Source organism: Cyrtonyx montezumae, unplaced genomic scaffold (genome assembly GCF_038088225.1).
Source record: "Cyrtonyx montezumae isolate F1298 unplaced genomic scaffold, pur_monq_1.0 scaffold_3, whole genome shotgun sequence".
Lineage (NCBI taxonomy): Eukaryota > Metazoa > Chordata > Aves > Galliformes > Odontophoridae > Cyrtonyx > Cyrtonyx montezumae.
Window position 1 is genome coordinate 30509418 of NW_027072034.1, and position 27689 is coordinate 30537106.

At 39.6% G+C, this 27689-nt stretch overlaps 1 protein-coding gene across 2 annotated transcripts in view; it reads right to left on the reverse strand.

Annotated features, from left to right (window-relative positions):
- Positions 1-5004: 5004 nt before the first annotated feature.
- RGPD4 (RANBP2 like and GRIP domain containing 4) overlaps positions 5005-27689 on the reverse strand; it is a 29149-nt gene continuing 6464 nt past the window's right edge. The window contains exons 9-30 of one of the 2 annotated variants that reach the window (XM_065741046.1): positions 26804-27013; positions 25996-26174; positions 25721-25896; positions 25297-25420; positions 24634-24795; positions 24049-24186; positions 23821-23967; positions 23155-23334; positions 22989-23072; positions 22384-22522; positions 22113-22210; positions 17050-21610; positions 15448-15525; positions 12654-12821; positions 12134-12214; positions 11103-11290; positions 10251-10482; positions 9665-9763; positions 9363-9508; positions 7638-7911; positions 7173-7507; positions 5005-5579 (exon numbers count right to left, since the gene is read on the reverse strand). In XM_065741046.1, coding sequence (XP_065597118.1) covers positions 5274-5579; positions 7173-7507; positions 7638-7911; positions 9363-9508; positions 9665-9763; positions 10251-10482; positions 11103-11290; positions 12134-12214; positions 12654-12821; positions 15448-15525; positions 17050-21610; positions 22113-22210; positions 22384-22522; positions 22989-23072; positions 23155-23334; positions 23821-23967; positions 24049-24186; positions 24634-24795; positions 25297-25420; positions 25721-25896; positions 25996-26174; positions 26804-27013 — 8105 coding nt within the window. In that variant the 3' untranslated portion in view covers positions 5005-5273. Of the gene's footprint in view, positions 5580-7172; positions 7508-7637; positions 7912-9362; positions 9509-9664; positions 9764-10250; positions 10483-11102; positions 11291-12133; positions 12215-12653; positions 12822-15447; positions 15526-17049; positions 21611-22112; positions 22211-22383; positions 22523-22988; positions 23073-23154; positions 23335-23820; positions 23968-24048; positions 24187-24633; positions 24796-25296; positions 25421-25720; positions 25897-25995; positions 26175-26803; positions 27014-27689 lie in introns of those variants that run through there. The other variant, XM_065741045.1, reaches the window with a different exon arrangement.

The following is a 27689-nucleotide window of genomic DNA, read 5'->3' on the forward strand; positions in this document are numbered from 1 at the left end:
CCTCTATTTAAATAAAAAAAACATACTCTACAGATACAAGGAATATCCTGATTATCATGGAAGCCCTTGATGACTACGATTGCACAATAGAAAATATTTTATAGAGGTTAGGAAGCAGCCAGGTTTTTTTTATTATTATTATTTTTATTTTTTTTTACCAAACTTAAGAGCATCAGAACTGTAATATACTGAACAAGCAATGGTCTAAATTGCTTAGATGGCAATTTGCAAGATTTAAAATTTTCTCCTCACTTGACTGTTAAGTTTGTACTACTGTGAACCATTGTCTCAACTTGCCTTTGAGAAAAGAGAAACTAGTGCTTTAATTAACACCTGTAAAAATAACTGAAAATATTGAATAGTCATGAAAGAACACAAACATTGTACTTTTTACTTTTAAGAACCAGCAGAACAATACAGCACACGGTGGATTCTATTACACTACAAAATACTTTATTTCCCACCAATCTGAGTATTCAAAGGGTTTGGGTTTGTCTTTGCTTAAAATCAGCTCTTGCTATTGGGTCAGAAAAGTAAGTTCAACTTTATAAATACTGTACAAGTTCAGAGAGGGTAAATTTCTAGCATCTGAAGAAGGAGCAGAAAGTAATTTCAATCATTCACACAATTTTTGTCTGAGAAAAATAAAAGAAGGAACTTTGCAAACATCGTGGTCAAATATTTAACGCTGTTAACAATAACTTGTAAAATTATTGATACTAGGAAAATAATTAACTTTGAGGTTGTCAAATTATTTTGTTATTTCACTCAAGCAGTCACTCATCTTTTTAACGACTGCGTCACACTGCTATAGAAATATCAAATTAAGAAACACAATAAACAAGGGCAGTTTTGAAACAACTCTAAACTGAGTTCTTTTAGAGTTAAAATAATATGACAAACTTTCATTTCAGGATTTCAGGAACTTTAAAGAAACAAGCATCAGAGTCAGCAAATACCTGAGGGCTTAAGATAAATACCAACAAGTTAAACGGCAAGTACAGCAATAAGCATCATTGAATTACTGAACCTCTTTTATTTTACCCAAAGATGCCTCTTACACCTTTAGAGCTTGTTCTTGTTTCTGGAGCTGGAAGCCATGTTCTTTCTGTGCTGAACCTCTGTATCAAGGGAAAAATGTTTAAATGACTTAAAAACCCATTAAATTTTTAACTTAACACTGAATATCCCCCTCAGATATGGTTAAGTTTTAATTACGGTGTTACACAATAGCTGACTAATTAAAAACATCCTAATGGCCATCTGTGTTCTTTCACGCTAACACAAACAACTTTGATTTGTGGCAGGCTTGGCCTTCTAAAATACAAAATGCAACTCCACATGGTTACCCATGTAGAAACGTAAGGCAGTTAAAAGTAGGCTTTTGCTTCCAAGACGTTTGGTTAATGCTATTAACTGTAAGAAAAAATAGCCCGATGCCCTGATCACCAAACTACTATAACTGTTCCTTCAATCAGTGGGAAGGGTCCCTGAGAAAGTTGTGAACTAAAAAAAAAAATATGATTAATAATCTCGTATGGTGCAAAACAAACAAACAAACAAACAACCAGTCCTAGCAGGAAAGCTAGCAGAAGCATACAGGCTGTTCCAAAACAAAACCAATGTAGCATACAAGAAGTTATACTGTTAGCAGCTTGGACGTGCTAGCGGATAAACTATTGGGTCTTGTCATCAGCACAAAAGTAAAGGCAGAAAGGAAAGTCTTCACAAGAGGCCATGAAGGCAAGTGCTATCAGACACCTAGAGTCAGGACAATAGTTTCAGATGCTGCCAGGAGACGCAGTGGTTGTAGATGTGTCTTGTAACACAGTGTGGACAGGCGAAGAAACTTCTCTTAGAGGTAACAGGATTGTGTTCAGACTCAAGCATACGCTGTATCTGATCTAACCACTATGCTAATTAAAACGTCACCATCAATCAGTGAGTTAACGTAGGTTAAGAGGTGGATGATGACAGTGTTATAGCATGTAAGTAATTACTAAATTCTATCCAAAGTGAGAATCTTCATACTATTACTTAAAAAAATATCTAAGCAGGTTCTCTATAGTAGATTACACAGGAAAGAGTCCAGGTAAATTTCGAGTATCTCCAGAGGACACCCTGCAACCTCTCTGGGAAGCACGTTCCAGTGCTGTCACTCCTAAAGTTTTTCCTCATGTTTGTATGGAACTTCCTACGTTCCAACTGGCACATTACCACTTGCTGTTACCTTGATGGGCACCACCATAAAGAAACTCGTCCCATTCACTTAATACTCACCCTCATTTATAAGAGCGAATGTGATCCCCCTTAAGTTTTCTCCAGGCTGAACAGACCCAGCACTCTCTCATAAGGGAGATGCTCCAGTACTCTCTAATCTGGACTCTCTCCAACAGTCTTCTGTCTTTCTGTGATAGTTAACATTTCCAAACTGGCTCCCAAATATCATAATACCTCTGCTCAAGAACATTTATCTATTTAAAATAATAAAAACGTACTTAAATTTAGGACTAATACAGTTTTGGTATGTATTTACCCTGAAAAAGACATCCAAGCAACATTGTTTAGTACTACTTTCACTTACTTCAAAAGGTCTACTGTTATAATTTGTTTGCAGTGTTCCTGAAGAGAATGCTACAAGGAAGCAAAAACATATTTAATATAATCAGTATTTTTAGAGAAAACATGTTACAGCTCAATTGGTTAACAGTTAAAATGTCTTGTTATAGAACTGACACTGCAATGATTGACTTTGAAAGGGAAGTGTTCTTTTTTTCCCCCCCCCATTATGGGCATATAAATGACCCCCACTGATAGAAGGAAACACATTTCCCCACAGGCAAATGATGAAGCATTGATACGCCATAAAATATTTCGGAGTCCATGAGACACTATGAAGATGGTAATACAAAGTAAGGGCATAAAAAGAGGATTAGATAATCACGGAAACTGCTGCACATATTCTTATGTCTAGGCCTTTAATGTCAGTTTCCTACTGTACTTTCTTTCTATTATGATGTAGCAACATAGTAAAAAAGAATGTCAGTAGTGTTAAGACTACATGGAAAATAAATTAGAGAAGATCCGTCTTAAAATAGTTTTTGTGATTTTAGTTGTGCCATAGTATCTCTCTGCTATGCTTTAGGAGTAACCAACTGTAAGGAAATAACAAAAAGCACAGGAAAAACAAAACCAGTTTTTTCTCTCCTGTAAAGATTAAGCTTTCAAGTCTCAGTTTTCTAAAGGTCAGCTTTAAAAATTACTACTTAGTCCTTACTGAAGGACAATTCTGTAAATTAAAGGAGGTTAAAGGAGAACACACGTCAGGAATTGTAGCATCAAGAGCATCACAAAATGCTACCTGGCTCACTTGGAAACAGGACAGTTAGTTCTCATTTTTATGTACAACTTCCCTTGCACCATGAGTTTCAGTGCCCTCTGGACACTCTGGAAGCATCTGACTCATCTAACACGTGAGGGATCTTTGTTGTGGCATTTTCAGACAGATCAGTTTCCTAATCCACTGCACAGACACCAACGCTTACGTCAGCCCAAGTCACGGCAACAGAAGGATCAATCCAGTTCATGCACTCACATTAGCACAACAAACCTTGCAATCTCTGGCACAAAATACCATTGCTTTGCTTTGGCATGGGAAAGGATATACTGGACCAGACGCTGAGGCTCACAGCATCTCAGGGGCTGAATGAGGAGGAACGACCTTCCCCCATCTCCTCCTCCACCAGTGCAGCGCTTCACACAGCACCGCTTCCACCCAAAGTAACAGCCACTTTGCTCATGAGGTGGTGCTTGTGTTCCCACCCTTTCTGTGACCATAGGGGCAGGGGGATACATGGGCAGGCCTGAGGCTTCATTTAAACTGTCAAGCTGCAGCAGAGGTGTATTACTTAGTAATACATGAAGTACCATATTAGGGACCACAAAGAAGCAGAATGAAACTAACAGGTAGACAAGAGGGAAGCAGGTAAGCACACCAGTGCCCATCTGAACAACCAGAATACAAACCTGGTTTGTCCAGGCAGTGCCCCTTTCTTCTGGTCAACACCAACTAGGATTAAGTTGCCATGTGTTAAGTGTCTCCTAGTGCTCAGCTTAAGATTTACTTACAGTTCCCTCACATACTCCCACCTTGGTGTAGTGGAGAAGTGATGCAGACTTCTCACCTCCTACGTGTCACTAAAATACAAAGACTGTGGCAGCAATTCAGTTAGGTTACAGCTCAATATAATGGAAATAAGTCTTTTTTCTTAAAAAGGATATCATCATTTTTCAACTCAATGCCTATGCACGCGGCAGGCACTCCTTCATACAACTGAGGGAACAGGCAGTCTTTCTATCCTTAAAAATTTATACACATTGAAATTCTATATTCTTAAATTACAATAATAATGGCAAATTGATTATTTTGAAAAGAATACCAATAGTCCTGGCATTAGCTGTAAAGTAAATATACATATATACATGCGGTTTCACCACTAAGACATTAAGTTTTTAAAGACAGAACACAGTCAGTTGTGTAACGTCAGTCTGCCACAGGAGACAGAGCTGATAAACACATTGAAAAGACAGCCACGAGTGCCCTCTGTCATAGTTACAGAAGCAAGTTACACTACAGCTTCTGAAGTAACAAAGTTCATTAGAGAGTTGTCACTAAACTTCACAAATCCCTTCAAAAGAAAACATAGGTCTTAAAAGTAAATTTCTCCAGCTAGTAACAATTCTGTGTCTAATAATGTATGCAGGAACTATTCCTAATTTCCAATTATTGAGGTGCTAGAGAGAATGTAAACAGTACAAAACAGCACTCACCAGGCTAGCTACCTTGGCTTGCTTTCTGTTCAGAGTAAAGGCCATCAGTTTACTGGCCATTAATTACAGCATCTTCCATTTGCATATTCAAAGGAAAGATGTACAGGAGCAGGAAGCCAGATCATGCAAGATTTTGTTCTGTTTCTAAACAAACCAAAGTGAGGACAAAGACAATTATTTTAACAAGACTAAGATTTAATTTTTAAAATTTGACATCCAATACAAATGTCAGGATAACACAAATACACCTGAAATATGCCAGTGTCTGAACTTTATTTAACATGCAAAAGAAATCAATTTGAACACTTAAAAAACAACTATAAGCCGTAATTTTACATTTATACATCAGACATGTCCATTTTTAAGAAGTTGAAATAATTAGTTAATAACATCTAAATACCAATTCATACTGCTAGAACATCTGTATACTCAAAGCCATAGTTCTATATTTGCCCACAGTCTGTAATGACAACTCTTCCGTTTACTAGCCCTTTAGGAGAACCAAACGATTCAATCTTTTTCACGACATCCATTCCATCTTTCACAAATCCAAATACCACGTGTTTGAAGTCCAAGTGTTCTGCTTTTTTTAATGTTATGAAGAACTGAGAGTTATTTGTATCCCGGCCCTTATTTGCCATTGACAGCAATCCAGGACCGGTATGTTTCACTTCAAAATTCTCATCTTCAAATGCTTCTCCATAAATTGATCGTCCACCTGTTCCATCATGATTAGTTATATCACCTCCCTTTAAGAAAAAAACAAAACACAATGGACAGAATTAACTTTCAAGTCCCAAAATGTCAATAACAACATTCTCTTTCAGTAAGAAAGACTTTCATTTGGATGAACAAAAGTAAACCTCAATATTACTTCCCACAGGCACCACATTTACTTGGCTATAAGGAATTTCAGCTTCATTGGATTTGATTGTGGTAACAAAACATTAGCATGAAGTTTCTCATCTTTACCGACTGTCCTGCTCTACTGTCAACTGTCCTAGACTGCTCCTTCCTACTGTCTGCTTTCTACATCATTTCTCCCTTATAGTACCTGCACTATTTCACTGAGGCACAAGGTCTTCTTGCAGGCAAAAATGTGACCACCTGAGAAAGGACAAGTTACCACTGATCTGCTATTTTCTGTGCAAGAAATAGGTTTTGCCAAATTACTGCAAGGACAGCAGCTACCACTACTGAGGAGTGGTTTTGCCCCATCCCACAAGGCAGCAAACTACTGGCTCCTGATTATACGACTACATGCACAAAAGTGAGCAAGTATGGTACTGTGTATTTGAAAGAAAGTTTGGAAGACAAGAAGTATGGGGGGAAATCCAGGCAGAGCAAACGTAGATAATAGCTCGCTTTTTGTCAGGGTGCACATGCTACAGCTCACTTTCAAGAAAGTTACTTGTAGCACGTAGAATAACCTGAAACAAGACTACATCCTAAATGAGGAAGCAAAGCTTCTTTGCTCATCAGAAAGGACAAAAAGTAAAGAAAAGAGCAGTTTGGAGCATACTTCAGATTCAGATAACATCTAATCAACACCAGATCATTTTTTAATTCTGGTAACAAGCTACTTGTGAATTAGTGTATTCCTGTGTTCCAAAGCACACGCTCTGTCTTCAAGCATGTAGTGATGTGCAAGAGCATTAGTGTAGCATTTAAGAGGCTGTCTTATTTTATCTATTTCAAGTCATTACAACTCACATCAAATTAGTGCTGAGAATTTTAAGAAACGAAGGTGCACGTGAACAGAGATCGATTTCCCCTGCCTTCAGCATTTACAAAGAACTTGCTAATGCTAACATGCAAAACCGGTGCTGTCTACACCAGTTTCACAGATAATGCAAGCTGATGCTCTAAGTGGGAAATCTGAGCGTTTTAAGGACAAAGCCACTGCATGATACGAGACCTTGAGGACTTTTCTGGCTGTCTGAAATACCTGAAGTATTCATTTCACAGCGGAGATCAAGTGAAATACGAAGTGTACTTCAAAATGTTAACAGAAGCCTGACAAGCAGGTGTTCCTAGCAAGTGACCACATGAGAGTTCCTCTCTGTGGAAAGGAAGGCTCAATGTTTGTTTTCATAAGCCTTTCCTTGCTGTTTCTGTCCTTTGTCCACAGTAAGAAGTTCCATCTTCATTATTTTTTCCTGTGCTAACGTAGCTACACTCAGTAATGCTAAATCATCAAGCAACTGGCAGACAGGTGAAAAGCATCCGGCTTGGGACAGCACAAGCTCCCCAGCACCATTCCTTATCTCCTAGTCTGTAGCACCACTGCTAGCCAAGATGGGTTTCATTCTTTCAGTGAAAAGCCTTTACATTATGCTTACCTGACATATGAAGTCACTAACTATTCTGTGAAACGTGGTATTCTTGAATCCAAAGCCTTTCTCCCCTGTGCAAAGGGCCCTGAAATTTTCAGCTGTTCGAGGGACAATATTTGAAAACAGCTCCATGGTTATGCGTCCTAAAGGTTCATCATTGGCAGAAACATTAAAATAAACAACAGGGTTGGTGTCCGTTGACAGCTCTGCTGCCAGAGAGAGGTGTCCCTTCTGTAGTTCTGACAAGCTCTGTTGGCATTCTTCAAATCTCCTCTTGAAAGAATTAGCCAGTTCTTGAATTTTAAATCTGACTGCAAATTGTTCTACTTTTACTTCACCATCTGAAAACAAATTCAAGAAGAAACTTCGTTAGCCCTATTCACTATAGCCAGAGATTAGTGTAACTTCCAGGGTAAAAAAGAAAAAAAAAAAGTCAAACTAAGAACCATCAAAACCACTCAACCAACTCACCAGCATAATCTGTAGCTGTCCAAATTAAAACATTGTTTGATGTATCAGAGGTCACTAAGTTCATTTCTTTGGTGATGACGTGGTTTGCACACACTTTAAGAACTTGGTCCCTTCTCATAAGGATTCTGTAATACTTCTTCTGCGTATGGAAGAGGATCTTTAGCTCTCCAACACCCCGCTCCTTCCACTGAGTTGCATCTCTGTCCCACCTGTAAAGTTTTGCCCTCTCTTTGAAGAGAATTTCTTCATCTTCTTCTCCAGATTTCACCTCCACCTAAAACACAGCAGGGTGTGACTTCCCAGAAAGTTTTGTCACCGATAACATTAATTGTTACAATTCTGACATCAGATAACAAGAAATTCTTCAAAGTCTTCCTTTCTTCAGTGGTTTTGTGCCCACAGCTCTACAGACACTCAGCATGCACCGAAGTCCATGAAAAATCCAGCCTTTTCAAAGTACAAAAGCCCAGTAAATCCCAGAGCTGGAAATTATTCTTAGAAATACAACACTACTTCCCCACGCAGCATAGAAAAGTAGTATTGTATTTCTAAAAATACAACAACAACAAAAAAGCTATCACATGTTCTGGCACATTTCCCAGTAAAGTTTCAGGTCAGCTGAATGATGCGCTAAGTGACAGCACAGCACTATTAGCATTCCAGGTGTTACCCTTTGGAAGACTATTAACTAACTTAATGTTGGCATTTGATCAAAAATAATAAACTGAAGCCTCACAGCTGCATATCTTCCTCACTTTATGCATGCATATTACTGGTTTCTAACATCCTTCAGTTAACACATCTTCCAAAGCAAAGGAAAATTTGACAGAACTGGAGAAATACGTGACAGGAGGCATTTCCAGTGGGAGAAGTGACAGTGAAAAAGTGCAGGTAAAACAAGAAAGAAAGCCACAAAAGTCATAATACAATCGACGAGGATAGGCATACAAAATATTGAAGAGGAAGATGTTTTGCAGACTACATCAGACTAGCTGTTCCAATTAAAGGACACTACATACTGTTTATGCGTGCTCTATTAGCCTTGCTTTATAATTACACTAATCTGTAAGTTATACTCCCTACAGGAAGCCAAACTGAAAGACTACTGTAATCATTGCAAGCTTCTCACCTTATTAGGCACACTAAGGTTAAACACAAAATCCAGACATGAGGAACTGCGTTAAGCCTTACAAAGTTACACAAGGGTACTTCAAGGCCCACTAAGCTCTATTTAAGCTTAAAGATCTTCTACTTCCCCCCAAGAGCTATTTCTTTTCCAACTACAAATGTTTTCTCAGCCTTGGACAGTTAATTGTGCTCCATCATTATTGCTCAGCGATGCCAGAAGTCTCTCAAACCCAATTGGGAAGGCTTTCACGGAACTCAAGCTCAAAGTCATCAGTAGAAAAAAAGTCACACTTGTATTACCATTATTCAAGTTCCCCCTCCACCTCATTTTTCAAATATGCTATCGTGAACAGGTTTCAACTTCTCAAAAGTTACTTGGACAAATCTGCATAACCAACACTGACTCAAGGAATAAAATATTACAGTTTGCATTGTTAACTGATGCACTTCCCAGTACAAAGTCATACTAAAATTCAGAACAGTAAGGCGTTTCCATACAGGCAGAGTGAGAAAAAACAGAACAAAGCACACAAGACAACCCCCCTCCCCCAATACATTTATCTTACTATTTCTTCTAAGTTCTGACAGTCCCCTCACCTCTGGTAAGGAGACAATTGGCTCAAAGTGGATATCATCACTATGTACCACCTCATCATCACTGCCACCTTCATCTTCTTCTGCCTTACTGGCCGGCTGTACTCCAAAAACAGCTGCTCCTGTGTTTGCCCATTTGAAGTTTTTATCTACAATTAAGATATTTACATTTTAAACTTGTGAAGAGGAAGAATAACACAAACTTAAATCAATTAACAATAAGCAGAAATCTGGTGCACAAAGGTTCATTGTAGGATGCACAAATCCAGACGTGTATCTGTACTAGAGGGTACAGCTTAACTCACCTTTAGAGCCAAAAGCAAAGTCTCCAGAGTTCTTGGAAGCCAGGTCTGCAAATGACAAGCCTGAAGCATTCCCAAAGCCAAATGACATGGGTTTACGTTCTGTCAAAGATGGAAAAGTCACACATTTTTCTCTGTCTTTAAGAGAAACATCATACAGTTATAAGAAAAAGCTAGAGAAGCCTTAAAATTTGCACATAACTTTTCATAATGATGGTTTTATTAGAGTTCAAAAAACTGCTCAAGACTGAGTTCCAGTGTGCCATATGTATCTATGACTTCTGTGACTCTGCAGATCCACGGAACATGAATAAGTACTCACATCACATTTAACAGAAAACTGATTAAAGTACAAATCACAAAACAGAGTAGCAGTGCTCTGGAGCACAGTCATCTGAGCATACTAGAATTTGACGGACAGAAGTATTTTCTCTCCCCTTCATGTTTTTACCAGACTGATACGTGTGCTTCAAATTCAGTGTTGGCACTCTGTTTGACGCAATAGCTAACGTAGTCTATATAGAAAAGTATACTTAAACTTCATGCACAAAAAAGGCCAAAACAAATCATTATATACTCCTAATTTTACCTTCTGTTGACTCAGAACACTCAGGATCACCTTCTTTCTTAGTTGACAAGTCCACGGGTTTATCGCCAGCTCCTGATAAATTCTGTGGTTCGTGAGCAGTTCCCGTGGAATCTGGTTGTTCACTGCTAGCAGCTGACTGCACAAATACCACTGCTGCTTCGCTGCTTGACGGAGTATGTAATTCTTCCTTACTTGTAGAGACTATGTCAGTTGAGCCTGTAACTTCACTCTCCTGAGATTAATAAAACAGTAAGCAAATAAGTCAAGAGAGCCTAATATTTAAGCCACATTAAGCCTGGACACCGTGAAGAACCACTGCCCCCAAAGAAGCCACATTTTACCTCTCCTCTCACTCCAGTGTTATCAACTTCTTCATTTAATTACATCAGCAGTTCTTAAGACGTCAGTCTGAAAAACTATGACTCCAACTTTCCTATCTATAGTGCTGCTAATGTTTCAGAACAGCTAACTAACGGAAGTTCAGAGAAGTGAACAACTGGGGGGAAAAGAACCCAAGAAAAAACCCAAAAAGGTATCGGATGTTCTTTGTTACTCTCAACACCCACTGAAGATCAACTAGAGACTGAAGTACCTCAGAAGCAGTACGCTTCCAAAACAAGTACTACATCTCTTTGGAAATTTTTTCTGGAATCACTTCACTCTTACACACGTGTTAGGAAAAAGTTCTGCTAGCCAAAGCTGTTTCTACTTTAGGAGGTAAAGCTGTTTCCTTTCTCTCCCCGATAAACTTCAGCTCTATGCCCCAGGATTCAGTGCCAGAACAAAGTGAAAACAGTCTGAGAGGAATTCTGCAAATTTACTGACAGTGTTTTGTAAAGACTTTAGTCGTACTTCTGTTAACTGAGTTTTAACTTCTGCCTGAGAGTCTTCTGGACCACCGCTTTCAGTGTTACTGCTACCGCCACAGGCAGACGTAGAAGGAACCAGTAGAACTTCCTCTTCAGCCTTCTTCTCAGGAGGTTTAGTTTCTGAAGCAATAATGCATTTGCTCTCCAATTCATTTTTGACCAAGGTGCCTACTGCAAAGAACAATAATTAGTGGAAAACAGCTGGTGGAAGGCAGCTTAATGCTGAAATAATTTTTGTCACGTACATTAGCAAGGAACCTAACGATACCCAAAACATCTTAAATTAAGGTAAGAACCTTTGAAATAGTATCATTATTTAAAAAGTCACTCTCAGGGTAACTATAGGAAACTGTACATTTGTAATACTTTGGCGTTTTGGTTTTTTTTTTGCTATACAATAACAAAGATTTCAATCTTGCAACTGCTACTACTGCAAGATTCCTTCGGCATTTACTTCTGATAGCTCAATATACGCCACCTCTTTTTAGTACATAGAGGCTCACATTCTCAGTTCTAGAAACAAGGACTGTTTTCTATCTATACAGAAGCTGTTACGAAACACTGATGTTTAAGGCACAGCCAAAATAACTGTAAGCATGTAGGCAAGCATATTCAGTCTTCTGCACTCGTGTCTTTAACTATAATAACCATAGAGCTGTATTTTAAAACAATGTACTTTGAAGAACTACGTATGCATTAGGGATTAGCTCTTAAAACCTAAATCAACTATCTGCAGAAGCAGCAAACATCCACAGAGGTAAACAGTTTTGCCTTGTCCCAGCCTTTCAAAGCATCTCACAAAGCTCAGCTCTACCCAGTCAAAATAAAGGCAGAAGTCTCAAGATAGGAAAACAGTTTCATGCCCTCGCTTTGAGGCTCTCCAAAACTCACGTCACGTTTCCAAAACTATCCATCTCAGGAAATATCAAGTCAACCTCACAGCTTAAGCGCCCTCCAGATTTGAAGGTTACACTTTAGCATCTAAGAAATTAACTACTGTGCTTCCAGACATACCTTGCAATTTCCTGTTTTCTTTTTCATCAGTGGGATACAGTTTTCCATTAAGCTTCTTAACTGCTGTTTCATAGTCTTCATCTTAAATACAGGGAATAAGCGTGAGTGCTCAGGGATCTTCCAAACACAGAAGTCTAGTTTGTTAAGCCTTTCAGACTCACAAGCCTGGCCACACACGCAAGACTGCGAGCACGTTTTAAGGACTTTACACATCAGCAAGTAAGCTTTCAATTCTTATTTGCATACAGGCGCCTTATCATGCTACGGACACTTTCTGCCTAGATTTAGGGCACAGGTTTCATGTTTTAAAGAAACAAGCACCTTGTTAATTTTACTTAAGAGTCCCACAAAACAGATTTGGAAAGGAAGATAGAAGGTCATTGGCCAAAAGGAAGATGGCAGTTTTTACCTGTCTATATAATATTAGAGCCTGTTGGTTTTAGTAATACTGTACATTCCCCCCCCCACCAAAAAAATAAACAGCAACCCCAACACAAAGACCAAATTTGACACTCCTTACCATCATCCTCTTCACTCACATATCCAGGCTTATTTTTATAACAGAAGAAAGTCGAAGGCAGTTTAAGAAAGCCTGCGAGAGCTCTCTGCTCAGGGGTAGGTGTCAGCTCATAAACAATTACAACATCATCAGATGATGGACTGTCTGATGGCTCAGTTGTCTTCTCAGCTTTGTACATAAATGGAACAGAACATGAAAATTAAATTACTTCTTAACAGTAGCAACATCAGCTCCCACTGCCCACATTACAGAGCTGAATTATTACTTTGGTTGTTAGAAACAGACTTGAAGGCTATATATTCTCTAGTCATCCACAGGAAAAAAGAGTCATAGTTACAGAATGAAAGACTGAACAAGTTCTAACCTGCACGCCCAACTACGTCCTGTCCTATTGCCTTTGAAATTCACAGATCAGGACCAGATCAGCATTTCTATAGAGGTACAAGGATTATTTATGTTCTTACACCAAACAAAACAGTTATAGGGAAGAGCCATAGAGGTAACCCCTATGAAGAAAAAGTATAATCTAGGACTGAAAAATAGTCGTAGAATTAAAGGTGTCTGCAGCAATGTGTGCTATGGAAGAGCATGGAGTGTTTCAAATTCCAGAAGATATTAACAGCAACTGCATGTAACTTATTTCAAATTACTGGGGGTTGGACTTGATGATCTCTAGAGGTCACTTCCAACCCCTACAATTCTGTGTGGCATTCCTGGGAGACCTGTGCTTTTTACTGACTATCTCAACTTTTTACCTTAACAGCAGTTACTGAAACTTGTTTTAGAAGTAATCTTTTAGTCCCACACTACCGAAGCAACCAAAATACTGTTCTCAGCCTTCTGAAATTTAACTAGCTTTCCCAGCAAGGACAAATACCACTACAGATCACACTACACAGCTTTTTCTCCTCCCTTCTTCAACACAAAGTAGCTTATTCGGCACAAGCAGAACACGCACGACAATCAAAAGTTAATGCCAAAGCATCAACACGTAATATTACTGTAAAAGAACAGAATCAGAGAAGAAGGATGTATCAGTTTAAGGGTCATATGTGTAGACAGCTTTTTGTTTAGAGGAGTAATTCAGAAGTAAAGGCTTAAGAGAAGCACATTGGTTAATCGGTTATGTGCCCATAAGCACATCAATATCCACGTACTGGTTGTTTCTAAGAACAGTTTGTCTTCTTTAGAAAGTCAGCCCACTTGATAACCTGCTCTAGTATGGGTGTGCGTTAAGCTAGGCAGTAGAATGTAAAGCTTAAGTTTTTTTTACATAAGAAAATATCTGCCAACTTCATGGCACAATGTAGTCAAAATGGAATACGAAGCTTCAGACAGAAACCAGAGCACTACTTAGTTCCTGAAGACACTGACTTCCTTGCACACGCATTTCTGCAGAAGACAAACAAGGTAAGAAGATAAATTTAGTGCTTGTAGACATGTTCCTTGATAGTCTGATGCAACTGGAACACTAAAATAAAGCTGTTATTTAAAAGCAATTTTTACATTAGTTTCTTCCAGTAGCACAAAAGGAATACACGTAGCACTAGAAAAAAAACACAGTATCAAAAGTTTTAAGTACTAGACCAATTTTAACAGTGTCCTTAAGTGTTCCCTTCCCACTGTTGGCTTTGCACTAACAGAACTTTCTACTCAAGGGGAAAAAAAATCCACCAAAAACCTCAGAGCAAAATAAAGAGCGATACGATGCACAACAGCTGGAAACAGTTCCCCTGTGTTTTTGTTTTTTTAATTTTTCACTTTTATTTCAGCTTTGACATAAAGACCAAAGATTTAATTTCTAGCTAGGCAAGCTTTTCCCCCTCTGTGACAGTAAACAGCTGCTTTGTGAAAAGTGAAAATCAGTAAGGCTTAAATTCTTATGCACGTAACTGACAGTAACCCACAACTGAGAGAACTGTGAACTTCAGTCTATTTAGTAGAATACTCGGGAAAAGCCTGTGAGAAGAGCTTAAGAATAAACTAACAAGTGTTCTTGTTTCGCATCTCTGTGTAAAATAACTTGAGGTTACATTTCTTTTGAACACTGCCCTAGCAAAACTCAGAAACCACTGACTGAAAGATACTTCCCATGAGGGACTACGATTAGCAAGCATATTTACAAGAAGCACAGTTTAAAACACCTTATAATGACACCAACCATAAGGTGTAATAGTGCGGTTAGGGATTCTGGATGTAGAAAAGTTGGTTACATCAGCACAAGCTTTGAGCAGCAAAGGTGGATTCCATATTATATATGAGGCATATATGCAGAAACTAGCTAAATTTAGCACTCATTTCTGTCTATTCTTCTGTAGAAGTGTAGAATTTAACACTGATAATCAGGAAATTGAATTAAATATTTCTATCAGAGCAAAATACATTTAAGTCTTACTAGCCAACATGCCTTGAAATCTTCAAGTACATGTCAGTAAAGCAGAAGAAGTAATAAAAGCTGAATACAACTCCCTTAGCTAGGATTAATTTCACAGATCCAGCATGCATGATTGGTAAAATTGGGACAGAGAAGTGCAAGGCAGATTCCTAAATACCCTGAGGAAACAAGGCAAATGAAAGCCAAAAGCGTAAACAGGGCCATCCATGGTGCTCACATATGCAAGGCTAAAGACATTCTCTTACAGCACAAATACAACACTCAGACAATTTTAAGTACTCTCCTCCAGCATGCATGTTAACTGACAGGATTACAAGCCAACTGCTCTGCCACAGTTGGGCTGTTGGCCATGCCTGCTCAAGTGTTTTTAATCCCACATTCAGTGCAGTGTGTAAATACCTTTACTATCAGGTTGCAAGGAAGACGTGCTTGTCCAAAAGGCCATTGGATTAGATTTAAAAAGACTAAAATCAAATCCTAAAAAATAAATTGTTCGGATATAAATGTTTAACTGAAATATTAAGGGGGTAAAACAAACTTAACTGTGTTCTGGAAGCATTCCACACTTACACATCACAGTAGGAAAATAAATGTTTAATGCTATACAAGCTTATCCAATCCCTATGAATAAATTGCAGTTAACATCTCTGACATCTCACTGCGTATGTGACAGTTAAACAGTTTGTCTTCATACAACTGCAATTGATGTAACAAGTAAAAATCTATCACCTGGTGAAACACTCCTGCAATGGGAGGAAGCAGTGCATGAAGCCCATTATCAGTATAAAGCCAGCAAATCCCAGTCTCTGCACAAAGGTACTTCAGCACATTGCAATGAACGCTTCACAGCCACTGCTTCTGAAAGTTACCTTCTAGCCAGTATGAGAGACTCTGTAACTGAGGATGTAATCACAGGATCTCTTCAAGGTATGGAAAAAGACAACTGGTTGTCAACGGTTTACGGGCAGGTTCGGCCCGGTTCCGTGACAATTGGTGTGGGGGACCCACGCCCCAGGAAAGGGGAAGGGGGAAAGGGAAAATGGAGATGGGCCTAGGAACAAAACAGTAGCAACGATCTGAGGAGGAAAGCTAATTTACTAAATAGATATCAGAAAGCAAAATAACACAATATAATACAATATAATTGGAATTAAAGCTAATAAAATAAAATGAGCAAGAGAGAGTGTCCGATAAACCGAAGGCCTTACGCTAATGCTGAAGGCGGACGGCAGCGAGCACCCACTGCTGAGTCCATCCCAAAGGAAAGAGCATGTTCTGTGACATTGCAGACAGTTTTTATCTTTCCCTCTGAGCAGTAACACGTAAGAACGCAAAGCATTGCAAAGTCCTCTGGGGAATGGAGTTCTTCTCTTCTAGACAGGTACACCCAGAACTATCGATGGTCCACGGAGCTGGAGCATTAACTCTCTAACTCTAAATGCACTACATGATGTTATGATGTGGAATACCAGTACCAAAAATCATAAAATCATGACACTGGTGTAACTTAGGCTGTGCATCTGAAATTGCACAGACCACTCACTGAAGACTCCAAGTAAATGTACTGAGTGCAGTTTCAGAATACCCATCCACCCAATCACAGGGATAATTCAAGTTTACGCTTGAGCACAAATGCTGTTCTCCTAATTCACCAGTCAGAGTGAGGCCTCCACAAGCACACTAAGTTAAAAAAAAAAAAAAAAAAGCACTTTAAGCACTCAACCCTGACATTTTAATGAACACTTCCACAGAGATCCAAGTCCTACCTGCAATTCTCCATCTAACTCAAGAGTGATCCTGCATAACGCAGGTTTGCATTTTTATGTGCAAATAACTACCACTTAATATTCCCTCAAGTTGGAACTCCAGAGTTTGAAGATTCACCTACACAAATTAGAAATCAAAGGAGCTACACATTAAGACAAAAAAAAAATACAATGAACATTAATAAACCATCAACTAATAAGGAGCACATTAATTATGAGTTCAATGAACACTCACCTTTTTCCAGAATCTTAAATGAGAAGTTGGAGGGCCCATCTTGTGCTGAAGGAGCCAAGTTGGATGCCTTGCTGTCTGAAGGTTTCTGAGAAGCACTAGAGCTTTTTAGGGCTTCAGCCACCCCCATTTTTTTCTCCTCTGCTTTCTGAAGCGCTGAAGTGCTGTCTCCGCTTTTCCTTGGAGGATTAAAGCTGAACCCAAAGAGGGAACCTGTGGCTGAAGTATTTCCAAACGTGAATGTCTTTGACTTTTCGGTACTGAAAATGCTTTTGACAGATTCAGATCCAAAAACAAACTTTGGAGGCGAAACCACTGTTTTTGTCGGTGTTTCAGAAGCGCTTGATACCTCCAAAGCTTCTACAGTGGCATCAGAAGTATCATCACCATGGCTGAGGTCAGTTCTCTCCCTAGTAGTTTCTTCCAGCACAGCTACAGCGTTTTTACCACATGGAGATTCTTTTGTTGTATTCGTACGAGAAAAATGAGGTGTTATCAATGTGCCTTTCTCTGCGGCTTGTTTTGCTTCGTCAAAAGTTTGCTTAAATGAGTCTGCAACATCCTGCAGTTTGAACCGCACAGCTAGAAGCTCTACTTTCCTTTCCCCGTCAGCAAAGTCGCATGCGGTCCACACCCATGCTCTGTCAGATCCTTTCATTTGCTGCACGTTCATACTTGGAGTTATTCTGTGGTTGGCACAGAGTTTCAGTACCTGATCCCTTCTCATTACTATACGTGCTTGCTTGCTATCATAGTTCTGCAGTATCTTGATGTCCCCAATACCTCTCTCCTTCCACTGATTTGTGTCTTTATCGTATCTATAGAGTTTAGCTCTGTGACTGAAGACAACTTGCTCATTCTCCTCGCCACTAGTCACTTCCACGAGGTCAGGCAGAGGTACAACAGGTTCAAAGTACTGCCCATCTCTCTCCTCTTCTTGAGTAAGATCAGAATCTTCATCTGTGCCTACAGATGCTCCACTCTGGTTCTGCTTGGCAGGAGATTTGGACGGACTCAAGGCAGATTTGAAGCTGAAATTAAAACCTGCTGTAGACTCCCCAAATCTAAACAGATTTTTCCTTACGGGGCTACTGGCAAGAGGTGATGCATATACAGAGCTACTTAAACTGTCATCCAAAGCTTCCTCACGCAACTCACAGTTACTCCATTCCAGAGCAGATCCAGTACCTTCAGCATGTGGCTTTACCACAGAATCAGAAGTACCACTGGCACAAACAGAGTTCGCGGTTTCCTCTTCTGCTAGTTTAGTTTTGTCATCTGTCAGAAATGTTTTGAGGTCTTTTAAGCCACTCTTCATTTCTTCTGCTTTCTGTATAAGTTGAGCTGTCCGGCCTGTATCGACAAGTTTATGGGGTGTCTGCAGAGGTATATCTAGTAGTAGCTTCTGACATTCTTCAAACTTCTGCTTGAACTCCTCAGCCTGCTCTGGTGTTTTGAACTTTGCTGCCAGCTGTTCCAGCTTTGCGTCGCCATCAGAGAAGTCACTGGCCATCCACATCCACGCTTTGTCTGAACCTGACAGCTGTTTCAAGTTCATTGTTGTTGTTATCCAGTGATTTGCACACACTTTTAGTACCTGCTCACGTCGCATTAGTATTCTTACTTTGCCATTAACTTCATTCTTAAGGATCTTCAAGTTGCCCACGCCACGTTCTTTCCACTGGCTTGTTTCTGGATCAAACCTGAATAACTTTACTCTTTGGGAGTACAGCACTTTCTCATCTTCCTCTCCTGTAAACGGTTCTACTTTTTCAGGCATCTGAACTATTGGTTCAAAATGGATATCATCGTTGTCCTCAGTCTTATACACATCATCATCCTTCTCAGCAAGATCAGCAGATGTGTTTGCTTTGTGATCAGCTTTAGAAACCTTCGAAGAAAACAGCTGCTCACCTGCACCTGGGAAGCCTTCAAAGTTAGGGTCTTTCTTGCCAAACTGAAAGCCTTCCCCAGTACTTTTTGCAAGGTCAGCAAAAGTAAAAGTACTAGCACTGTTTTGGCCAAGACTAAACTCAGCCTTGTCCTTGCCTGCTGTTTCTTCAGGTTGGAGTGTAACTCCACTACTCAGAGGCAGTTCATTTTTGTCTTTTTCATCAACGTTTTTCAAGTCTGTTGTATGCTCTCCAGGAGGATCATCATTCTTAGAGGTATTTTTCTTGGATTCCTGTATGCCAAATTTAAATCCACCTGGAGGAGTCTGCACTGAAAAGTTAAAGCCCTCCTTCACAGGCTTTGCTTCAGCATCTGCAAGATTCTGAAACGTAAACGCTGGTGTTTTCCCTTGATCACCATGACCAAACTTAAAGCTTTTTCCTAAGAATTCACACTTAAAACCTGTTCCCAATTGTCCTCCAGCAGGTTCAGCTAATTTACTTTGCAAATTGGAAGTAAACAATGAAACATCACTGGTAGGCTTACGTGATGGATTTGGTGTTTGGCAAGCCACACATGCTGGTGAGGAATCGTCGTTCCGTACAAAACAAGTATTACAATCCCACTGTCCTTCCTTTTTGGCAAAAAGCTCTGCAAATGTCGTTTTCTGTGATTTAGTTGCATCAGTAGTAGAACCAAAGCTGGGAGCAGGAAGTGCCTGGACGGTAGACACTGGCACATTCGGTTGACTTGGAGAGCTAGGATTCTGACAAGAACGACAACTTTCATCGTTTGCTTCGTTCTGGATGTGGCATACAGAGCAGTTCCACCGACCTTTCAGAGGAGAAGCAGTCCCCATGTCATTCTGAGCAGTCTTCGGAGTATCTAGACGTTCCAGTTTAAAGGAAAATTGTTGAGCAGATATTTCTGCCTTAGTTTTACTTGGATTCTGGCAGGCAACACATTTTGTGGCAGTGGGCTCATTTCTTACCAAACAGATGTTACAGTCCCACTGACCTTCCTTTTTAGCAAACGCCGATCCAAATTTGCCCTGTGTGGTGTTACCACTGGCTTTTAAACTTGCAGCAGATTCAGTTAATGGGATGCCACGTGCTTCCCATGAATACGGATTTGGGCTTTGGCATGAGGCACAGTTCTTCGCGGTTGCTCCATTCAGAACTAAGCACGCTTTACACTTCCATTGATCCCTGTTCAAGGGAGACTGTCCAAAACCACCAGATGAATAGGTATGAACAGCTTCCTTTCCGAAAGAAAAAGCTGTTGGGGCAGTTGATGTTGCTGTAAAACTGCCTTTGCTTTCTGATGCGCTAGTCACGCTATCTTTTGTGAACCGAAATACAGAGTTCAGAATCCCTGCTGTTGACCCACTAGCCTCTTTGAGATCTTGATGTGTCATCTCTTTAGCAGTCCCAGTACTCTGAGTCACAGATGTATCAGCACTTGACCCCACAGTTTTTAAAGCGTTCTGACACTCCTCAAACTTACTTTTGAAAAGCACTGCTTCCTCCGGTGTTTTAAATCGAATTGCAAGCTGTTCTGGCTTTGGCAGCTCATCTGCGTAATCTAAAGCATGCCATACAAACGACCTATCTGATCCAGCATTTGGAGCTAATTTCATATCGGTATTAATGTAGTGATTTGCACAGATTTTTAGTACTTGGTCTCTTCTCATTAATAGACGAAATTTGCCAGATACTTTATGTTTCAGTATTTTCACATTTCCAACACCTCTTTCTTTCCATTCTTTAGATTCTGCATCAAACCGGAAGAGCTTAGCCCTGTTGCAGAAGAACTCTTCTTCATCTTCTTCACCTGTCTTTACCTCAATCTTGTCTGGGAGTGGCACCACAGGATCAAAATGAGGTCCATCATCATCCTCATCTCCACCATGGGTGCTTCCTCCCTCTGTTTCATGACTTCTACTGGCCAAATCAGAACTGGAAGTCATAAAGAATGGCGGCTTGCTTGGTTCTTGGAAGTTAAAGGTATCACTCTTCTCGAAAGCCATGTTCTTATGAGCATTTTGTCCCACGCTTTCTGTAAAAGAGACACTTGAACTATGTTGATTACTGAAAGCGAAGGTATTTCTTTGTCCGTTTGCATGACTATTGACTCCTTTTTGTTCAATGCATCTCTCATCTTGCAAAGGTTTATCCGATGTTAGAAGTTTCAGAAGGCGTTCACTGCTATTAAAAGCTCCATTAGCAGGCTGTGTAGCGGCTAGAGGAGAAGAAAAAGTAAAGTCTCCATCGTTAGATTTGAAGTTAGTGTTAAACTTGAAGGTTGTTGGCTGGGGTGGCTTTGATCCTTCAGCTGTTCCTGGCTGTACAAATTTATTTTTTGAAAATTCTACCCCTTTGGACTCCGCAGGTTTTAAAGTTGTGGGTGCAACTGAAGGTTTTGTGAAATAGCCTGGTTCAGGGAGTGGAGGATTTGTGTTTGCCTGTGGAACACCATAGTTGTAATAATCATCACCTCCACGAGGAGAAATAATTCCAGCAGCAGGAGCATCAAAACGCAAAGGTGAACTGTAGATGTCTTGAGGAAACACACAAGCAGATGTGTTTTGCAGAGGTGGTGTGTGGATCGGCTGTTGATAAGCATAAATATGTTGCTGAGGTGCAAGTCTGTTCATGCCATAGACAGGTGCCTAAAAAAAAAAAAAAAAAACAATTCCTTTGTTGTGGAAAAGGAGTAAAAGGTCTTAGGGCGCTAACGCTCACAAAACACGTATTCTTAATAACAGGGTCTACTTCAAAATCAGATTTCATCTCTGATCAGTTTAAACTAAAATCGTATGTTCAAATCTTGAATGGTATCTGAAAACATGGACTGAAGAGAAGCTTAATACGAATGGACTCCTTTACTTATTTTTTAAAAAGTTTAAAAGCCACCAAAGTCTCCTATAGTGTTTTGGAGGAAAAAACAGCACATACACAAAGCAGAGATATATTAGCACCTTAAGAACACGCTGTGCTGGCGGTTTCTCCCAAACCCCACATCCCAAGTATCAGCTACCTCCCTCCAGCAGACCTCAAGTTTAATAAATGCTATCTAGGGAACTGCAGTCATATCCAACTACACACAGAATCAAAACCAGTAGTTTTCAATGAATCAGTGGAAGTGACTTGAGCAGATATGCTTGTCCTCACCTTTGTTGGCGTTACGTTGGTTGCAGCAGTTCTTAGGAGATACTGCGAGTTATAAGCAGGTGACTGGCTATAGTAAACAGATGGGCCAGTGGTAGCAACTGAAAAAAAAACACCAAGAAAAGTGGTCGTATCCAATTTCTGTTACCGATTTGAATGAACTTCCCCCAAGGATCAATTTCACTCATTCACCTCAGAACACTCCAGAGAAAGGTTTTAAGAAGTCTTCCTTGGTTTAGCTAAGTGTTTAATTAAAAATTCAGCATCAACTTACCTGTTAAAGGAGCTTCAGGAAGATTTTGCGCTCTCTGATAGCTATCTGACATAGTATCTGTTCCGTAGCTTTCAGCAGGCCACCGATGAGATGACACACTTACATTGGAACTATTGAGTTTCATTTCCTGCATTTCATTCTATTAAAGACAGTGTTTCAATTAAGAGAATGCCAATGCATTATACAAGTAATTGAAGAAAACTTAAGGAACAACCCTACTCCTTTGCTATTTAAAAGCATGCTTGAGGTCTGAGGGAAAAAAAAAGTTAACTGCTGGAACAATCCAGGACCTGCCCACGCTGTACAAAACTGACTGTGTTCCTTCCACGAAGCTAGAAATAAAAAACCCAGAACCAAGAGTACAATAGCTAAGCTGATGAAAGCAGAGCTTTCTGAACACACAACCCTTACAAAGATTACCTCCTATATCTGAGCACCAAATCAGAGTCTTCAGGCAACAAAGTTTTACTCCTGCACTCCATTTAAGCAGATGTTTATAGCAATTACCTCCACTGAGTGAAGTGGGAGTCTAGGAAGTGAACTAGTTCAACACTAACAAAAAGATCAACTACTCTGCATTGAATATAGCGACAAAAGTTGTTTACCTTTAAAGCTTCCACCTGTTGACACAGCATTTGAAGTAAGGATTTGTGATCTTCTGCCCACTGAGGGAGAGTTTTAGGAGAAAACTGGAAAAGAAGAGCTTGTTAACCTTTGAGGTTTTACTCAAACGCTGCTCTTCCCTAAAAGAGTACCACCTGGCTAATATACCTTGTAGCTATTACTTGGCGAGAAAGACAACTTTTTAGGTGATGGAACTGAATGTTTTACTTCCAGATCTGCAGCTTGTGAGATCTTTCCAGAGGGAAGACTTTCCTCTTCATCATTTTCTCCAAGTTCCTGGATCACGGTGTTCAGCATTTCCGTTACAGTTTCGATAGATACTGGCAGCTGGAAATTTATTTGAAACGTAAGTCACGATGGCAATTCTTCCTCGGAGCAATAAACTATATGTTCTGATCTACAGTTGAACAAGGCTTTCATCACAGAAATTCTAGTTGTCGTCTTTTTGCTGTTGTGTTTTCCCCTCAGGAAAACCCTACATCTGTTAAAATTAATTCAGAGGACAATTCACACAAGCATTAACTCCATTTGGAGACTATCAACATCACTAAGAAGACAGCAGGCAAAAGCTGTTTACGCAAAAGCTGTCCACTACAGAAGAGTCACAAACATTTCATAATCTGACACATCCTGGGAAGCTTCCATAAGGTTTCAGCCTACTGGAGTAAAGCATGGGAACACAATAAGTTTAGACTTGTCTTTATGGCGTGTTACTTTAGAAAGCCCAACCTGAAAGAAAACGGTTTCATTCTGAATCAGTAAGCTAGGCCACTCCATCTCTGCAAACCAGCTGTTAAAGCAAGAATTACTTACTTTGTCAGCTACTGACGGATCAGAGGAGCTTTCATCAATGATCTTCGTGAGGTAATGCCTTCTTTTAAGAAGATAGGTCTTGAGCTCTTCTCGCTCTTCTGGCAGCATATCATCATTCTCAATCTCCTCTGCCTTTCTTTGGCAAAGCTAAAGAACAGTACGTTGATTAACAAGGATCGGATGGAACACAAGAGAAGCATTTTCAGGGAATACAATTTACAAACTCACTATGGCAAGATTCCAGTAGGAAACCACGTTCTTAATAGCTTCAAATGCTAATAAAGCATCATCAGTTTTGCCTTCAACAGCATCCAATGTTGCAAACGCTATGCGTGCCTCTTCTTCATACGCTGCAACCTGAAAGACCTTCAACAAAAGCAAAAGACAAGTTCTACCTAACATACATGTGGGTACTTGGAACAGTCAGAGCCTGAAAACATCTAGTAAGTAACCACGTGTGAGGAGGTTAATAATATTACTAGTTTTCCTGTAATACAAGGAAATTATTTTTTCAAGAAAGTTGGTACTAAGGGAGTTCAGAGTCTTCCAATCAGATAGTTTTAAAACTAAGCAAAGTTCGAAAGATTTATTTTTCCTCCTTTATCGGATAACATTCTGATACTACCAAATCTCAACATTAGCAGTGTAACAGTAATAAGAGCATTGAGTTGTACAATGCCATTAAAAACACAACCAACCCATCACCACACAAAACCAAATTAAAAACAAACACCACCACCACCTAAAACCACTGTATATGTAGGCTTGCGACATACAACCCCTTACTCTCAACCTTGCGCAATCCATCTGTACCTGAATGTCCACGGTACGGAAGTGTCTGAAAAGAGGATCAGTAGGTTCCGGAATACTTTTGTTCTTTTTGACAGCTTTCAAGCTAAGCAAAACCTTCCTCCAGTAGTAAACACTTCGCCCAATGTATTCTTTCTGGTCATAGAAGGAGCTAAGACTAAAGCCCTGTTGAGGGAGAGAAATTGAAACTACATCAGAAAACTGAAATAAAGCACCACTCATTTTTTCTTCTCTGATGCCGCTGTTTTCTTGACAAGTTTCAGGAATTCTTCTCCGGCACTTCTGATATATTTCACTTTGTCTCTCTCTAGAGAGGCCTTCTAACACAGAGATAGAAACTAACATGGGTAGAAGAACCACTGATGTTGTAGTAGGCATGGCTGGGACACCGGCATGTGACGTGATAGGCCCTCCCCTGCTCTGTGAGTCATGTATGATGCAAGCTCTAGGGGGGGAGACGATGATAGATATATACGGTGACAACATGTTAAGTAAGAAATGAAGTAGAAAATACCTGTTAGGGAACTCAGTTGCTCTCGTCATCCTATCAAAATTAACAGCAGTTTGCAATAAAAACATTCTCAGCAGATTCTATTTAGTCTGTAAAGTTTGCAAGACGAGGAAATAAAAGCAGACTGTGCTTATTTAAAAGTGATCTTATCTTACTGTTTTTTGCAGGTTTCTTGCCCAGTGAATAATCAAGGCTGGTTGAAGGCCATGTTTCTCCAGTGCTCGCAGAGTACTTAACCCGTGCTGTACAAGAAGCTTCAGTTTTGTCGCTGAGTCTGGTCTAAATATCAGAAGACACATTCCCCAATTAGTATTCCCTCTTCTGCATCTGTTCACACATCATTTCTCTGATGAACGTAACAAGTAGTTTTAGTCCTAAGCTACCTGTTCTTTAGAAATGCAAGATTAGAACTGTAAAGTCCTTTTTTATAAAGTTCTTAAGCATCTTGCACCCCTACAGCAACAAAGCTTTAAGGTTCACAGGATGTCAAACAAAAGGAGCTACTTTTTACACAATCCACGGGAATCAATTCAGAAGCTGTCTAGAATGTTGGTTCAAATATTGCCAAGGAAGCCTTACGTTGTTTTTTTCTGCATAAGAGTACGAACAGCATCCCACCAGGATCTTTGCTTTTCGGTACAGTACTGTTTACACAGCAGCAATGGTAAGAAATGAGGCTGATGTGCATCATAGTGAGTATTGAACTTCTCTTGCAATTGTAAGCTGCTAGTGAATATCATTCCGAGTAAAAAAACCTGTTTTTAGGAAAAAAAAAGCAAACAAAAGGTTTAGGTACAAAAAAAAAAAACCCTCCTACATTTTAATTCATATAAGAACTTGGAAAGTTTACTTACTTCAAGGTCCAACAAGCAAATGGATTCAGGAGCATCTGATTCAAGTCTTGACGTTTCTTGTGGCAAGTGAAAAAGTTGCTTTAATAATTTGCGCACTGGGAGTAATGCTGACATGGAATTCCACTGCAAGCCAAGCCACACAAGGTGCTGGAGACTACCACTGTGCAGTCGAACAGCACCTGTGCAAAAACAAAGTTGTAGATATTAACTTCTTACATCCTATCTAGGAAGACTTATCTGAGCAAAGCTGGGTTTCATTACAAGATAAGGAAGGAGCTCTGAATATTTCTCCCATTAAAGGACTTCGCTGGAAAACCTCTTCCCACCTCTCTGCCTCTGTCTAACAAGCAGGAACTAAGCATTTTTAAAATAAGAAGTAGCATTCTTCAAGTGATTTCTACATCAGTTCATATTACAGAAAGAACTTCCAAAGAAGCAACGCCTATTCTATTATATATTAACCCGTACTCATAGATTACATATACATAAGAACGTGCCTTCCTACTGGCACTTCCTAGTGCAAAAACACAAAAAGCTATACAGGCACCTTTAATTAAAAATTAATCAGAACAGACCAGAAGATAACAGTGTGGAAGCAGGTGAGAAATTCTCTGGAACCTGGTACAATGATACTGTCTCTCAGCTACAGCTGAAACTTCTTGCAAATCACCCTCTTGTACTGATTAGGGCAACACTAAGCAGCTAACAGACACTTGTCTTGTGTTGTTAATAAGGTTTTTGTAAAGTACTGGTATTTGTACTCTGTGTTAGAGTCGTGTTTATGCTGAGTTGAAGTAATGTCTCTTACCAATATCGTATTTACTAAGTTCTCCTTGCACTGGTGGTTGTGTACTGACATTTCCCATATCATCTGTGCCAAGGAAAGATCTCTCTCTACAAGCTCCACTCCCAAAGAGGCTTTCAAACAGTGTCAATAAACCACTCTTGTTTGCAAAAGATTCCACAATCTCTTTCAAGAAGTCTTCCTTGCCATGACTCAAGTTCAGCAACATATGACCTAGAAAAACATAATTTCACATAAGAACACTCAACTGAATCAAGGAAAACAATATTTGATACGGTGGGTTGCTTCTGCTACTTCAGGCTGGCAATCAGAAATTTTTAAGCATTGAATGTGGAAATCTTAAGTTATGCTCTCCCTGTAATTCAGTCAGTGTTTCAGAATATGGGCTGACAGCAGTCAGGCATTTTTAAATCCAGTTCTCCACAATTATTACATACTCTTATTATAAGGACACTGCAATTCTCTTCAAAATAAGTAGCTGCTGGTCTCATCTATTCAGGAACAATTCAACCTGATGCCTAATGTTTGGGTTTTTTTTTTTTTTGTTTTCCCCTGTAGTCCACTGGAGAGTATAGACTGAGCTTCTCCCCCCCTCCCCCCCAATAACAAAAGCAGCAGCAACCCTGTGGGAATAAAGAAGGGAACAGTAATAACAGGAAAACAACAATATTTTCTTTTACAGTTGGGACTAACGATAATTATAGTGTATTAGTAGACATAAACCAGCAGACTAGGAGACATTAAAAGTTAAATTCTAGCTTAATGTCCCGGAAGTAAAAAGAAGAAAAAGCACATTTCATGTCAGCATCAAACTGCTGATTTGCATTCCATACGTAACCAAAATACAGAAAGCATTACAGCATATTTCAAGACATCAAACATGCTCTAT